The 15,286-nt window shown below is 39.6% G+C and overlaps 1 protein-coding gene across 5 annotated transcripts in view; it reads right to left on the minus strand.

The window, feature by feature from the left end:
- ARAP2 (ArfGAP with RhoGAP domain, ankyrin repeat and PH domain 2) overlaps nucleotides 1-14,579 on the minus strand; it is a 127,746-nt gene extending 113,167 nt beyond the window's left edge. For 4 of the 5 annotated variants that reach the window (XR_011095894.1, XM_068680087.1, XM_068680084.1 and 1 more), the window contains exons 1-3: nucleotides 14,234-14,366; nucleotides 7,711-8,758; nucleotides 311-381 (exon numbers count right to left, since the gene is read on the minus strand). Coding sequence is in view for 4 of the 5 variants with exons in the window: in XM_068680087.1 (XP_068536188.1) it covers nucleotides 311-381; nucleotides 7,711-8,615 (976 nt within the window). In the remaining variant the exon portion in view is untranslated. Of the gene's footprint in view, nucleotides 1-310; nucleotides 382-7,710; nucleotides 8,759-14,233; nucleotides 14,367-14,443 lie in introns of those variants that run through there. The other variant, XM_068680085.1, reaches the window with a different exon arrangement.
- Nucleotides 14,580-15,286: the final 707 nt, after the last annotated feature.

Consider the following 15,286-nt stretch of genomic DNA (forward strand, 5'->3'; position numbering starts at 1 on the left):
AAAAAATGCATACCGTCTTGAAAATTCAACATATTGTATTTAAAAAAAGTATGTTAAATTATGTTTACAGACAATATTTTGTAATTTTCATGCTATTAGCTCGTAAACAAGAACTAAGTAAAACGTAGAAGTGGTTACGTGCTCTGCTATTATGTACATCACACTTTTTTCATACTTTCCAGATACCCAGTATTTCTTAAAATAGCAAGTCAACACTTGCTCAACAAAAACCGAGGTTGGAACTCAGTTTTTCGTTTGAGGTTTCTTTGTCTCAATATTCAAGATGTAAGTACCAGCATGCTTAACTCACTTTTTTGTGAAGCTTGCCTCCCAGCACAAGGTACATTTGTAAGATCCACGTTCTTTCTTTTCTGAAGGGAGCTTGAACAAAACAGAGCACAAAATGGAAATATTAAGTGAAATTTCCCAGAAATGGAGCATGGAGCAAAGACATCTTATGCAGGTAAACAAAGTATTACAACTACATGCAAATGTAGAAATAGTCAATTTTAAGTCTTGGAAAAGTCTTCTGACTGAATTTAAAATATCCAACATTCTTTCTTTCTCTCTTCATGATGCTGAATACTTCACTGATCCTAACACACACGTTCAGATTTTTATTTTTTTTTTTGGTTTTGAATGCCTTAACATACATTTAGACCTCTGGGAAGCATGGGGATCCCCCATTCTTCCCCCATCCTCTACCATCCCTTCTACTTCACATTCAATACCAACAAATGCATTGAAAAAAACCAGCATAGTATCAAAGCCAAATCTTCAACACTGAGCTCTAAGCACAGAGCCTAGGCATCCAGACAAACCAGATGCCTTGAACCACTGAAAAAAAAAAAAAAAAAAAGTGCTGAAAATTTTTAATTCCCAATCATTATTTTTTTTTCCCTAATAAACTTTCAATCTGAGACATAAATGACATTTATTTGATACCACCTGCACCTATGACTGTGCATTTTGTAGATATGCAAGAATGTATTCCCATACACAGGAGAAAAATTACTTTTTTTATTGGTGTTGTGCTAGCTCCTAAGTATTTCAGGGATTCCATGTAAAGAGGTACATTTCTGCTGGAAAAGATCATGTTTTCATTATTATTACTGAGATTTCAGGCTAATGCAGCAGCTTTAGAATAACAGAATAGGAGAAAATACACCTGAAGTAGTACATTTCTAACCCATCTTCACTGCTGCAGCAGTCTGTTTTCAGTCTGCTTTCAATCAAACTCTGATTTCACCTGTTAACACAAGTAATTAGTAATTTCTCTTCTTTATATCACTTTCTCCACTTGAAATATCAGTGATACAGATCCTTGTGCATCATTACAGAATACTCATTGATTCATAAGTGCTATAAAAGATCCTTTAAGCTTTTTCTAAGAGTTTGCAGATTCTCCGTCATTCAAAGCCAAAGATAAATGTTTTAATAAAAATATCAATATATCTGATTTTCATTTCCCCACTAGACTTATTGGTGAATTTTATGTTTTTAAGGTTTGTTATGCTCAAAACTCCAGAAATACCACCCCATGACATCTAAATTGAATAACTCTTCATTACAGGCTGATATTTCCCTATGACAAGAAAGCGTATGTTTATGAACTACCATTTTGTATCATTTTAAATCTATGCCTCTATTTGCCCCAAGGAAATTGCTGAATTAAATTCAATATGGAAGCTGTACTTTGAAATAACAAGTACCTTTACAAATTTTATCCTGGTTGTACGAATTATGTTTCTTGATGGTATTTTGTAAGATCCGATTCTCAGAAAACATAGGATGAGTTTGCCCAGTTGAAGTGGATCATAGCCTAGCTCCATACATAGTAACTGCTCACTCTTCGAATTACAAAAACTACATAACACTGTGTTCCTTCATGTGTCTTACTAAAATTGATGTAGCTACAATCTTTTGAAGTTACATTAACAAATTAACTTCATGCATTTGTACTAACCCGGAATGCTTACAAATAAATACATAAATAGAAATAATATTTTTCAACAGAGACAGGATTTGTTTGTTGTTTTTAAGGGTACTAATAGCATTAATATGAATTTGAGAGGGACAGATAATCAGCTTTGACTAGAAGAGATTTTAAACTGATGGTTTTCTTCCCTATGTAAAACAGTGAGTGAAAGGCTTAGTTTCAGAGTGGAAGGATTTAAAAGTGGGCAATGGTAATAGCAATGAGTCACGAGTAATACTGGTAAACTCATCAGGAAACGCGAAATGATAAAGCAATTTATAAGGACCTGCCTTTTTTTTTTTTTTTGGTTTGTTTGTATTAAGTGTCTACGTGTATATGCTCCATACAAAGTAAGAAAATCTGTTAAAAATATGAACTGCAGGGTGTTCACCCCACACACTCCCCAAATAATTTTTTTTTTTTGGACATTTTAGGAATGGGAAGTTTTACCTTATGCCAAGTAAAAACTACCTCAATAAATGCTTAAAATAGCTTACTCTGAATATCTGCTTGAGAGATTAAATATAACAAAAAATAGAGTGCAAGAGGACAATATTTGTCATCCTTGTCAATTGTTGTACAAAATAAATTCCTACATTAAATGACAGAAAAATAAAGAAGACTTATTTGGGGGAAAATAAGACCAAAACCAAAAAAAAAAAAAAAAAAAAAAAAACGACAAACCAAAACCAAACAAAATCAAAGCCACCACCAACAAAAAACTTATCTACATAAACATGACTTTCCTTAACCATTTCCAAAACTGAATACTTCTTGAGATTATCATCATCTTTGTTTTGCTCTCTATAGGACAGTTAGTGCAAGTAGCCTGCAAATCACAAAGTACCAATTATACACAGATAAACATAATTTTAATTATATTATCTCTTTGTTACAACTGTGGAGGTTAAGACTAACTATTTTCATAAATTAAGTGATACAGGATGTGGTTCGGGCTGCATACTCTTCCCCACCACCCTTTCCTTGTGTATAAACAGGATGAAAGGGTGTGATGAGGCAGCAACTTGTCTTGCTGAAGGCTGAGAGACTGGAAAGGTGAGAGCTGAGCCGATTTGTTCTATACATGCCTGCAAATAAAGCGAGGGAGAGAGCTCAGTGGAAGCAGTCAGTGCTTCAAAGTCTTCACTGGCATTCATCTGCTGGGTGTTTTTATGTGAATGAAGCTTTTGTTTTCAATCATCACATTTTCTACCCGAGACCTAGCCCTCCCTTTACATGAATACGTCCAAAGTGCTCTACTGTGCTGTTTGAGCCTTGGGCTTCATAGGCTGCTTGCAGAAGTCAATTAAGGGAGATACTTGGCCAAAGGAAGAGATAGAGCAGCTTCTCCCTCCTAAAAGCTGCTCTGTGTGACCACATACAGAGTAGAGGGAGGCAGCAGCACCAGCCTGGAAACCTCATTAGCAATCTCAACCACTTACATGCCCGCAATGGAGTGTGAAGAATACCAGCACTGCTAACTTTCCACTACAGCAGCAGCTGTTTGCACAAAACGGACAGCACCAGGACAGGCACACAGCATCTCTGTATACATGTACATATGTACACTGAAGTCCTCTTTCCCTCCCTCCTCCTGCCCCTCCAGCAATGCAGCAGTTTTTCCAGATTTATTTTTGGACTATTTCTTCTTTCCTGCAATAAGCAATCAGCACTGAACAACACAAGCGACAGAGTCGGAGGATGTGGAAAGCCTGGATGTATTTGGTGTTGGTCAGTCTGAAACATTACTTGGGTGGCACTGCACAACAAGCAGCTCTGTCACCTGACACACATGCTTAGCTTTCCCTTTAAAGGCACTGCTGTTCCAAAGGGTGCAACCAGAGCTACAGAGCAACTGCTAAACAACATGGTCCAAGGTAGCTTCAGAGGTTTCCGTATCTCCACGCTTATCTTTAATCTCGGGCTAAGGGCATGCATGTGGTTAGCTCCATCCATTGCAATACTTTCACTTCATCTTAGAGGCATCAGTTCTTCACTTGCATGGGTAAGAAGTAACCAAAAGTACCAAGAGAGGCCACAAAATTTGCACCCTCCTCTGTCTAATCCTTTATTCTGTTCAACGACATTATCGGGAAACTATACTAAAAATTTAAGACTAGTCACTTAAGCATAAAATACAGGGTGTCAGAAGTTCATTGCAAAAGGTTCTAACGGTCTTATCAAGACCTGTTGAGCCAGATTATTTCAATCTTGGAAGATGATTTGCAACCCCCTAGTTTCAGAACTCCTTCAGAAGTTTTTGAAGGCCTTCAGAGCAATGTTTACTACTTCTGTATCAATAGTGAGCTCATAATGCTGTGATAAGAAGGAAAAAACTAGCTGGCAAGAACCCAACATTGCTTCAGTGCTGATTATCTGAAAGAGCTAGAAAGATCTGCACAATGATTTGTCAGGAACATTGTATAAGTTTTGGTATGTTTTTAATTCCGCACCCCAGTACTGCAGCGGTGCCAAGTATACTTGCAAAAAGAAAGAAAAGCAAGGTACTTCCAACTTCTAAAACATCATGGTGTCCTACCAGCTGACTGCATGTTTTGTTACAGGTAAGAGCTAGGAGCACAAGCAAGGCACAGGAAAGTAGACAAAATTAGAAGAGGTGCAGGCACGTTATTAGTAATAAAAAGTGACAGAGTCACAGCACTACAAAGGGCCACAAGGAGACCTACTGTACAAGCTTTTAGTGTTAGAAGGCACTTAAGAGATCATGAGAAAAGCATTTCCTTGCATAAAGCTTTAAGGCCAACATCTATGCATGACAAGAGGTTTCCCAGTAGATTTCAGTTGGAATTCTCTGCCTCTATGCAGAAAGCCTTCACACAGTATAATAAGGATGAAGCCAGCGTCTATCAATAAAAATCAGCTGAGAATGTTTGTCTTTCCTATAGGATTGCATAGACATGATCTTTCCTGAGGCTAAAGACACTGCAAGCCACCACTTTAAAGTTATGTATTAATTCTTTGCCTCTAAAAAAAAAAAAAAAAAAAAATACTCAGCAAGGTTAATCATGAACATTTCTATGAAGTTTAAGTTCTGTTTAGAAGCTCTGGTTTACTCTTGATCTTCATCTGACAGACTTGCTGCTTGTCCTTCAGGATTTCTACATTGTTATAACTGGAGCATAAAGACGAAGAAAAAAAGCTGGAGTTCACAAATCAGAATGTGGAAACAATGTTAGTGACCCAGTCACACATCAGTCTCTAAGACACCGGGATCTGAAGGATTTACTGGCATGGTGGGAGCACCATAAACACAGCATGCTATCTCTACTGGGTGATTGTTTCTCAGAAGAGATAAGAGTAGCTAGTCATTGTTATCTTTTAGCATTAGATTCCCGTTCCAGCTCAGCAGGAGTAGCTTTGTTATATGCAGTGGGAATGATCACCCCACAGAAGTTAATGTAAAGCCACTCCCCATTGAAAAGTGTTTATACTTCAAAGTTTCAATAAGCACAATTTCTTGGTGTTTTAGAAGACTGATTATATATATGTTTTGTTTTTTTTTTTTTTTTTTCTCCAAGTAGAGCATGCAAATCTTTTCTTTGTTGCAAAGAATTGTTGCCTCTCCACCTGTTCAACCAGACAACTGTATTAAAGCATTTAATATTAACATCTTTCATTAATCTAAAAGAAACTTATAAATGCTTGGGAAAACTCTGCACTTAGGGCGTGTATAAACTCGCTAATGATGTTTCTAACTGCTGAGATATGCAGATGAAAAAGACAAATACAAAACATTCTCAGACACGTCCCTTCCAGGCACAGCTAGTGGTTTAAAAAAAAAAAAAAAAAGGCTAAAAAAAGCACAACCTGATGATTTGGATACGGCTACAGTGACAAAACTTTGCATGTGTCTTTGCATGAGTTTTTCTTCTCCCTGAGACACTTACCAAGCATGACAAGTAAAACTTTACAATTAACAAAATCAAAAATAGCACAATTAAACCTGGGGGAAGATACTTTTTGTGTATACAGCCCATAATATTGTGATCAGCTGTACATTCACTGCCTCTTATTTTTAAATTATGGTATCATTTGAATGTTATTAATGGAGGTCTGGAGTTACATTGTAACATCAGATCTTTTCCCCTACATTCCATTGCCTTTTTGCAAAACAAGCCACAAAAACTGTTTGTTACAGACAGCAAGTGTTCCTCGCTAGTTTGTAGACTAATTGCAAACTCTGCCATTTTGAAGGAATCAAAATCTACACCCACATCACATGAATCTTTTGAAATGAATGTAAACTATGCAATTTATCATAAAGTAACAACCTTTACTGGATGCTCTCCAAGCCAATTTCACCAGTGCTGCACAGAATCCTTATAAGGATTCCATGAATTATGAAAACCTTCCACCTCCATCCTCTAGAAAAAGCCTTTCCAATTGCCAAATAAAATGTCTTTTGACTAAAGAGGCATCTTTTTGTCATCCTACAAAATTCCATGTAAGTTATAGCTGGTTAAAATAAAATAATAATAAAAAAAACACTTGGTTTTCTTTTTTTCCCTCCTATTTCTTCCTCCTGGAATGCCTCAAAAAAAAGATACGCTACAAGCATCATTAAAGTCCAAGTTTCACTATATGAATAGTGATAATATTCATATGCCATATGAATACCAGCAGAAGCCAACACCTAACATGCCAAACCGGTTGCATTCATTCTCTGCATTAACAGTTAGATGACAACCAGTTTAGAAATCAGTCCAAGAGCCATCCTGAAGAAAATCGTTGCTTTAGATTGACAGCATAATATAATTTCCTCCTCCATGAAGCATCCTATTCTAATTTAAAAGAATATAAATTTTACTGAAGAGTTCTATGTTTTAAGGCTAATACTTCAAATCATCTTTCTACATCCACATATGCGATCCTAAGAAATCCTCCTTCATACATGTACAGATACATCCTTACAGGATGGCTACACCATACAGCACATTCAACAGGCAAGAGGGCTTTTGTAAATATTGCCTCATTTTTCAGATGAAAGTACCTTAATACACACAGCTGTGCAAAATTTCCTAGATCTTTTAAATCCAAGACTTAGAATAAAATAATAAACCTTTGTTTTCTAAGAACAGTATTTTCTGAAAGGTACAACCTTAAAAGGTACTAAAACATAACTTGAATACACAATTATAACTCTTGTTTCCCTAACAAAAACACATTATTGTACTTAAGGATGAATTTTTATCCTCTTGAATTTACTGTTTTATAACCATTTTCTTGCCACAGAGCAGAATTTCATTAGATACTATTAATGAGATGCTAACCCCAGCATATCAGTAACATTTTGGTTTGGAATAGATTCAACGGCTTTTTCTTTTTAAATCTTGTTTTTGTAACATGTATTTTCATTCTTCTCTATCTGAAGTGCATACAGATTGAGTTTAAAAAATGTTTGATATAGTTGTTTTTAAACACAGGCTATTCCTAAAGCAATGAAGATTCATTTCTCTCAAAGTAAGCAGATGCAGAGATTATAATGTGACACTATTCTAGAATTTCCCTTTAAACTCCCACTTGCACTTTTGACTTGCTTAATCCTTCTTAGGATTATTCATGTCAGAGCCAAGCTATTTACAGCACATATAAAAAAAATCCACAGAAAAAGACACCCTTTGCCCATACAGCCCCTTCCCCCCCCCACAAAAAAAAAAAAAAAGTCCCATAATTTCTACAACAATTCTTCGCTAAAAAGAAACCACAATTACCTGGTTGAAGTCTCAACTTTGCTTGATTCAGGGATTTCTGGCACAGGTCGATGTCTTAACATAAAAGACCGACTTGCTCTTGGAAATACTGTCGTGCTGTTTTGTGTACAGGAATCATATAAGTCATTGTTTATCATTTCTCCTTGAAACTTAAAGAATGGAGAACTTGGCTCACAATCAGATAGATCATCCTCATCTGCAAGCATGAGATGTTTGTTTTCACTGTATTTTGTCTCACATGAATGAGCAAACGAAGAAGGAGGATCACAAAATGCCAAACGGCCAGCCAAGTGCTCATCAGTTTGGTATGCAGCAGCTTCTTCCAATGATGTATCCGGCTGAGCATTCATCTTAATACTTCCACTTAGACTGACAGCTTTTACTATGCTGTCTGAATTCTGGTATAAACCAGAAAAATCCAAATTTGTAATGCTATCATCACTTGCCTCCGATAAGTTTTGCTCTCCAAGTTTGAACCTTTCTTCACCAAAGTAAGCTTCATTAGGAAGTTGCACTGACGATGTTGCAGGTATCAAGTCAGTCTCATCTGCATTTAAATTGCTTACTGGAGAATCCTCATCCACGCACAAATATTGCTTCTTTTCTAAACCTATCGAGTCTTTGAGTTTTACATTTTCATTCAGTAAATGTCCTTGTCTTTTTGAAAGAGCAGTGTCTAACTGCTTAAGGATCCTTCTGCGGTGCCCTGTAGGCAGCACTCCCATTTGCTGAAGCACGCTGTTGTTTATGCCTGTGCAATCTGTCACAATGTTATAGCCATATTCTTTAAAGTTAGGAAGATACTGCCCTAAGTTAATGTTGACCAAGAATTCTTCAATATCAGTGTCGTTGCCTGTGGATGACATGATGGCAGCTTCATTCCGAACAGTGCCCCTCACAGTCATGTAGAAATATAGTCAAGATGCAGGCATACTCATAGGCAAAGAAGCTCTCTATATTTGTCATCAGTCAGCCAATGGAAAATGCAGTTTCTTTGAGACACTTCAAGTTTCTTTAGTTTCTGATTTTATTTTTTAAGGCTGCAAACCTACGGAAAAGAAAAAGGGTATTTAAAAAGAAAGAAAACTCAGTTCAGAGGTCTGAATTTACTTTAATCTTGAATAAAATTCTGAAAGGCTCCCTGCTGTTTGTACACTACAATTTTTAAATTGTGCACATATGAAAATTTCAAGCAGGGTAAACAGCATAACCTCTCCATCCTTTTATCTTCTCCTGTACAAAGAGAAGAGCAAAATCAAAGCCTTAGCACAAGTAATAGTTTTAAAACATATAATCCTAGTAGTTACAAGATGTGAAACACTTATCTCCACACAACTTATTATACAGTACTTGGATATAAATGGTAGAAAAAGTGAACTAAGACCAGAGCTGGAACCCAAAGCTTTCCCATTCCCATGCTGGCACCAATTAACTACAGAGTGCAGGTTCCACTCCTTTATCTTCTGAGCCTTAAGCTTTTTAGCACAGAAACAGACTTTCAGCAGGGAAAAGAAAAAAAAAATAATCACTGGCTAGAGCGTTCCCACCAAGTAAGTGCCATAACTAATACAACAGTTTGCAAAGGTAGAGCCACTTCTGAGAATGTCTGGAGAAAGAAAATAAATAATTTAAGCTGCTACTTTTTTTAAGAACCACAGCCAGAAAGCTGTGGAGGTGATCAAAACATGCCTCACAGATCAGGCACGTGTTCTTCAAAGAACTGTCGGACAGGAACGCAGGAAACAGCTAAGTGGTAGCTTCTTGGCTCTGGCAAGGAAGCACCTCCTGTGGTCACAAACTGCAGAGGCATAACCAGAGGCAAGTTCTGGCCTCCATGCTAGGGACCTTTGGTACCTCAAGTAACCATGACAGTTTCTCTTCAGTATTTTCCAACTCAGCTCTTGCACACCCCTGATTTCATCCATTTCAACTTTTCCTTCCTTCATGGCCATATCCAAATCCATAGTTTACAAAATCCAAAGCAGATGGAGAAGCTCCTGTGTTCAGAAGGTGTTTGAGACAACCTGAAATCATGTCTTTAAAGAAGGTTTAACACCAGCAGCAGACAACAGGTTTTTTTCCTCCTCCCTCTTCCTGTACAAAGAGTCATTTGGCTTTAGGGAAAGCTGCTGACTGTAGCAGCTGCCCTGGCATGCAGGTACTAGCCTGGAGCAGCCTGTTAGAGAAAGAACAGCTTCGGCAGGACAGCGTAGGACCTAAATAGCAGCCTGAAAGAAAAAGATTCACATGCCCAGCATACACCCAAGGTAGCAGATATTAGGTACACCTTATTCTCCAAAACATCTCCTGACTAAGAGGGCACTACTTACGATCTAGAATTGAAGCTTGAAAGATTGGCTGCTTTTGTACTATATCAATTGCTCCAATAAAGGATAAAACATCTTCCTATACAATTTCCCTAATGCCTTTTGAATAAATAAGTCATTATTCAGCCAAGCAGTCATAAATGAATCTTCATGCCCTGCCTCATTCCCCAAAGACACATACAAACACATATAAATTTAAAATCACAATCAATGGAGCATAATTGTTATCACCACTATGAGTAATTGTACTCTAGCATTACTATGAATAACTAGTTTAATCACTAGAAGTTCTCTTGCAGTTTTGTAACTACCTTTATTACTCCCACACTTTCAGAAAGAACTAATCGAAAACAGGAAAAAACTCTGCACTTACACCATATATGCGTGTGTATGTACGGCATAGTAAAGAGAAAAAGAAGTTGAATAAACCCGCACTCTTCTGGAAGACGTACAGATCAGCACATTTATCACAAAAGTTCCATTATTTACAAGAACTCTTTAGATTCTTGCCAATATATTCAACTTCATTTTTTGCGATGCATTTTTATAGCTTTGATCGCTGCTTGGCAGACTTGCAAGCAGTGACTTACCACCTTCAATATGAAAGGCATTCAATTAGAGATTTTTGGAGAGAGAACTCCATAGGCCACGTACCAGCCTCTTGAGAGATGAAGTCTGTTAGAGAGTTAACTCTCACTGAGAAGTCGTTTTAATTCAAAGAGGCCTGGATTGAGCTACACTGATTAACAAGCAACTTTTAGAATAAGAATTAGATTTAACTTTGTCCTTCTTCAACATGAGCACATATCTAAACACCCATCATTTCTTTAAAAATTTAAGCCCCCCCTTCTCAAATGATAAAATTTGCCAGTAATATCCATCAGCCATCTCTAAAACCACCAAAATGCATATATAAATATATACTGTGTTAAGGTTTTTTTATTTTCTTAATTTTATAATTACTACAGAAATAACTAATGGCAGAAGAAAATATCAAGCAGGCACTGTTTCACGTACCCATTGTGAAAAAAAAAAAGTACACACACTCACATACATGAAAAACCACCTCCAGTGTTAGCCTATCAATTAAACAATTTCAACTTCAATTTTGAAATACTTTGTCTGTTGTTTCCAGAACTTCCCTGGTAGTTCACGGTTTTGTGGTGCTATTTAGGGTCCTAACCCCAAGGTGTTAGCATTTATTTTCAAGCAGTATCATTCTCCCAATCTCTCCGCCTCCAACAGAAACAAAAGGCACTTAAGTAAGTAGCTTCTATTTACTTACACGCACTCTTTTCCATATCTAAGTATTGTTTTTTCTACGTGCAACAGCTTTGCCAACACCTTAATCTGGAACACCTCCATCCTGCTACTTCAGGAACTCCAATAGCCATGTATCATCGGTTATTTGGATCCTCACACATCTCAGTACAAACCACAATACAATGCACAGGATTACCAAGCACAGAACAAACTTTGTTTCTAAATGCGAAGAACATAATTTCTTTTTGTTGCATATTTTCCAGAATAACACATAGCAGGCCCAGAAAGGAAGAAACTGCTCACTAAGACAGCGTTTTGACCACAAAATGCCAGCAATGCTGGGAGCTGAAGCCAAAGCCATTTTTTGTTTCAGTAGTTGCTAAAAGTTGCTGTAGTTGAGACTTCTAAAGACATGCTATAGATCTGACCCACCTATACAACTCAGTAAATGATACACAAATATTGGTTGTGAAACTTACTGGTATTTGTGGATCTGAGGGTTTTGCTTATTTTGGTTTGAATGCCTAGATGACGCTTTAAATAAAACAGAACTAAATAAATACGATTCTGTGATACACACAATCAGTGAATATTTTTAACACGGGCTAGAAGATAAATACTTTATCACTTCTTACATTGTATGTTTTATCCTTACTACAGCCTTAAGCTCAAGTGTACAGAAAAATAGAACTCAAGGACCACCTTATTCAAAATAGTAAACTATTTCAAATAAATTAATATCAATAAAACTTCGTAACTTCAACTGTAGAATAATTCACACAAATACAGTTTGTATAATATTACATATGAAGATGCAGTGATCATATGTATGTGATATATGCCCGTTTGTACATTGACTTTCACATCAGTAACTGTACCACTATGGAAACTTAAGTAAAAAGAAGTCTTAAAGGTTGGTTCACATGGTCACATACATACTGCAAAACAAAGCTTTTACGCTGAGCAGCAGGGCAAAATAGATTGTCCCATAGTATTAGACAGAAATAAGTATTAAAAAAAAAAAGAAGAGGGAAATTTTGATCTTTCTTAAATAAAACTGATTCTAAGGGCGCTGTCATATCCTCTGATGTAGAGTCACACAGACAAAAGCCACTCATTCAACACATTCACGCAAATTGGGAGAATGCTATAGTGGGTATATGAAGTAAAGCTTCTTGGAAGACACTTGACTATTCAATTTTACAGAAATATGTGTAAAGTGTCCAAATTGCTATGTGGAAAAAGCAATACAAGGGAATCCATCTGGGCTTCTCTTCTAAGAAAATATGCTTTTGGCATGTGATAAATTGCCATTTGTTTTGGACATCAAAAGCCTTACATGGGATCATCCAACTTTCTTCCCCAGATGACGATGTTTCTCAAACTCTTTTCAAAATGATTTTCCCATCCTTCCTTTTCTCCTCTTACAGAAGGAACTTAGACAATGAGGTAGAAGAACTCAGGCATACCAGGTCTTTCTGTTTTGCAGAAAAGAGCTGCTACATGGCCTCCAAGACAACATTGGCACAGAAAAAAATACATAATTTTCAGGATGCTTCCTCACATGGAAGATATGTTCTTGTACCTAACATTTTAAAAAAATGTGCCAACTGATATGGCCTCCATTCCATGATTTTCAAGTTGGAGAAGTCTGCAAGACATCACTGATTGGAAGATGTATGCAGATAAACAAATCTATGCTGAAGCAAGCCAGCCAGCTTTTAACAAAACGCACAAACAGAAGGCTATAGCTGAATATAGAAATACTCAAATGAGTGTTTCTCATTACTCAATACTCAAATGAGACTTTCTTCTTCCTTTTTAAGAAAACTACTGATGCCAGCCTAGAGAAATCTTCCGAAGTACACAGCAAGCCAGTCACACTTCCAGTGATGAGTTCAACAAATACAAGGAAGTTCAGGCTTGCTCCCAGCTTCTGCTAAACCGCATGCTTCACTAAGTTTCAAATAAATGTGGGGTGAAAAACAAAACAAAACAAAACAAAACAACTGCTCTAGGATTTACCAAGGAGCAGAATTAAATCTGCTGATGGTCAATTTCACCCTCCCATTGGGCTTGACTGCATACAAACTGGCAAGATTAGCAGGCTTAAGAAGTGTTGTAGATCATGACAGATCTTTCTTTACGGCATGCTCAAAAAAAAAAAATAAAAAGAAAAAAAAAGTCCTCTGAAGTGACCATTTTAAAGGTGTCACTTATTGAATTAGCATTTGGGTCAACACAGAGCAACGTAACCAATGGCAACCAGCACAGTTCCTTGCCCAAAAGCAGCGAAGTGACTTAGTTCAGCACGATTACGAAATACTTTCGAGCACATCCTCCGCTCACATAGTTTCCTCGTTCTTTTTTTTTTTATTTCGGAAGGCTTCTGTTTCAGAGGAAAGCTCGGCCACCTTCGCCGCCTGGGAGCGAAGGCTGACGCCGCCAGAAATTCCTGTGGAGCAACTCGCGGCGTCGGGAGCGCGGCGCGCAGCGGGGCGGCACCGGCCGGGCGCACTCGGGCGAGTTGCTGCGGCGACACGGGGCTGCCACGTCCCGGCTCTGCCTTTCCGATCAGTAAGGGCATCCCAGCGCTGCTGCGCTCCGCCACAGCGACTTTCACGCACCGTCCGGTAAAACTCGCAGGCAGCTTAACGAGAAGCCTGCGCCTAACTTCACAGAAAGTACCCGGAGTAAATAAACACACCACAAAGCGCCCTGCCTCGGCTGGCATTTACATACGGACCGTTAAAACGATTAAGGCGAGAAGCACACGGGCGGGGAAACGCACGCTACCTGCCCACCAGGCTCCATCTCCCCGGCCCCCCCATTACCACGACACCCCCCGGGCACCCCTGGCCCATCCCAGGGAGCCTCCCGAGCAGCGCCGGGCCGGGTGCTCCCAGCCTTGCGCCCCTCGGTAGCTGGCTTACCTCCTGGCGACGAGCAGCCGCGAAGGGGAAGGAGGAGACGGCCTAAGACCGCTTGGGCTCCCTCCTCTCCCCCTGCTCGCTCGTTTTCTCCTTCCTTCCTGCCTGCCTGCCTCCACACCCCACCCCACCCCCGCGCTGCTCCCCGGCGAGCCGCGCCCGCGGCGCTCCGCTCCCTTCCCTCCCCTTCCCTCCCTCCGGAGGCGGCCGCACCTGGGCTGGCGAGGCGGTGTGCTGCCTCAGGAACCCGGCTGGGGGCTTGGGGAAGGCTGCCTGCCCCACAGCACGGCCCCGGAGCACGACCCCGGGGTTCTCCTTTACCCCCCGGGGCGCAGGGCGAGATGGCCGCGGGGCTCCCCCTGGCCTCCCCGCTGCCCTCCAGCGGAGCCCCGCGGGGGGCGCAGCGCCCTCACGCCTCGCTTGGCTGGATGAAATTAGGAAGCTTTAAGTAAAGCGTGTGACTTGCCCCGCTTCTAGGAACTCGCCCGCGCCCGTGAGGTAGTGACACGCTGCCGAAAGTCGCGTTTTATTACACTAAGCGAGACCGAAAAGCGCTTCGACGCGCTCCAGCAGCCGCCCCCCTCGCACCGCGTGGGCCCCGAGCACCTCGAGGTGAGGCTGGGGATGCCCCGGGGGCCTCTGCTGAAACAGCCGAGGTCTACCCCGAAAAACAGGCCAGTAAAGCCCTCCTTGGGAGCAAGTAAACCTGCGTTCTTCTGCCTGCTGCAAAGATTGCTTATTGCATGCTAACTATAGCCTTACTACATAGCCCGACTCACACCGAGGCTGTTAAAGATCGTCGGAGGCTGAGGAGTGCCATGGTAGTAAAATGAGGTTTCAGATCACAACTTCAAACGTAAGCAACTTTTTCATTCTCCAGTTCCCCACTGCAACAAGTGGAAGGAGTGAAGTTCAGCATTACAGAGCCAATCCCACCCGCGCCCAAACACTTCTGAAAATCCTGCTGCGCACCCTAGCTATTAAATGCCCAAATACCAGTCTACTAAAAAATGCAGTTAATTTAATATCCCAAACTTGTATTATGCAAGTGAATTT

This window comes from Anas acuta, chromosome 4 (genome assembly GCF_963932015.1).
Source record: "Anas acuta chromosome 4, bAnaAcu1.1, whole genome shotgun sequence".
Taxonomy (NCBI): Eukaryota; Metazoa; Chordata; class Aves; order Anseriformes; family Anatidae; genus Anas; species Anas acuta.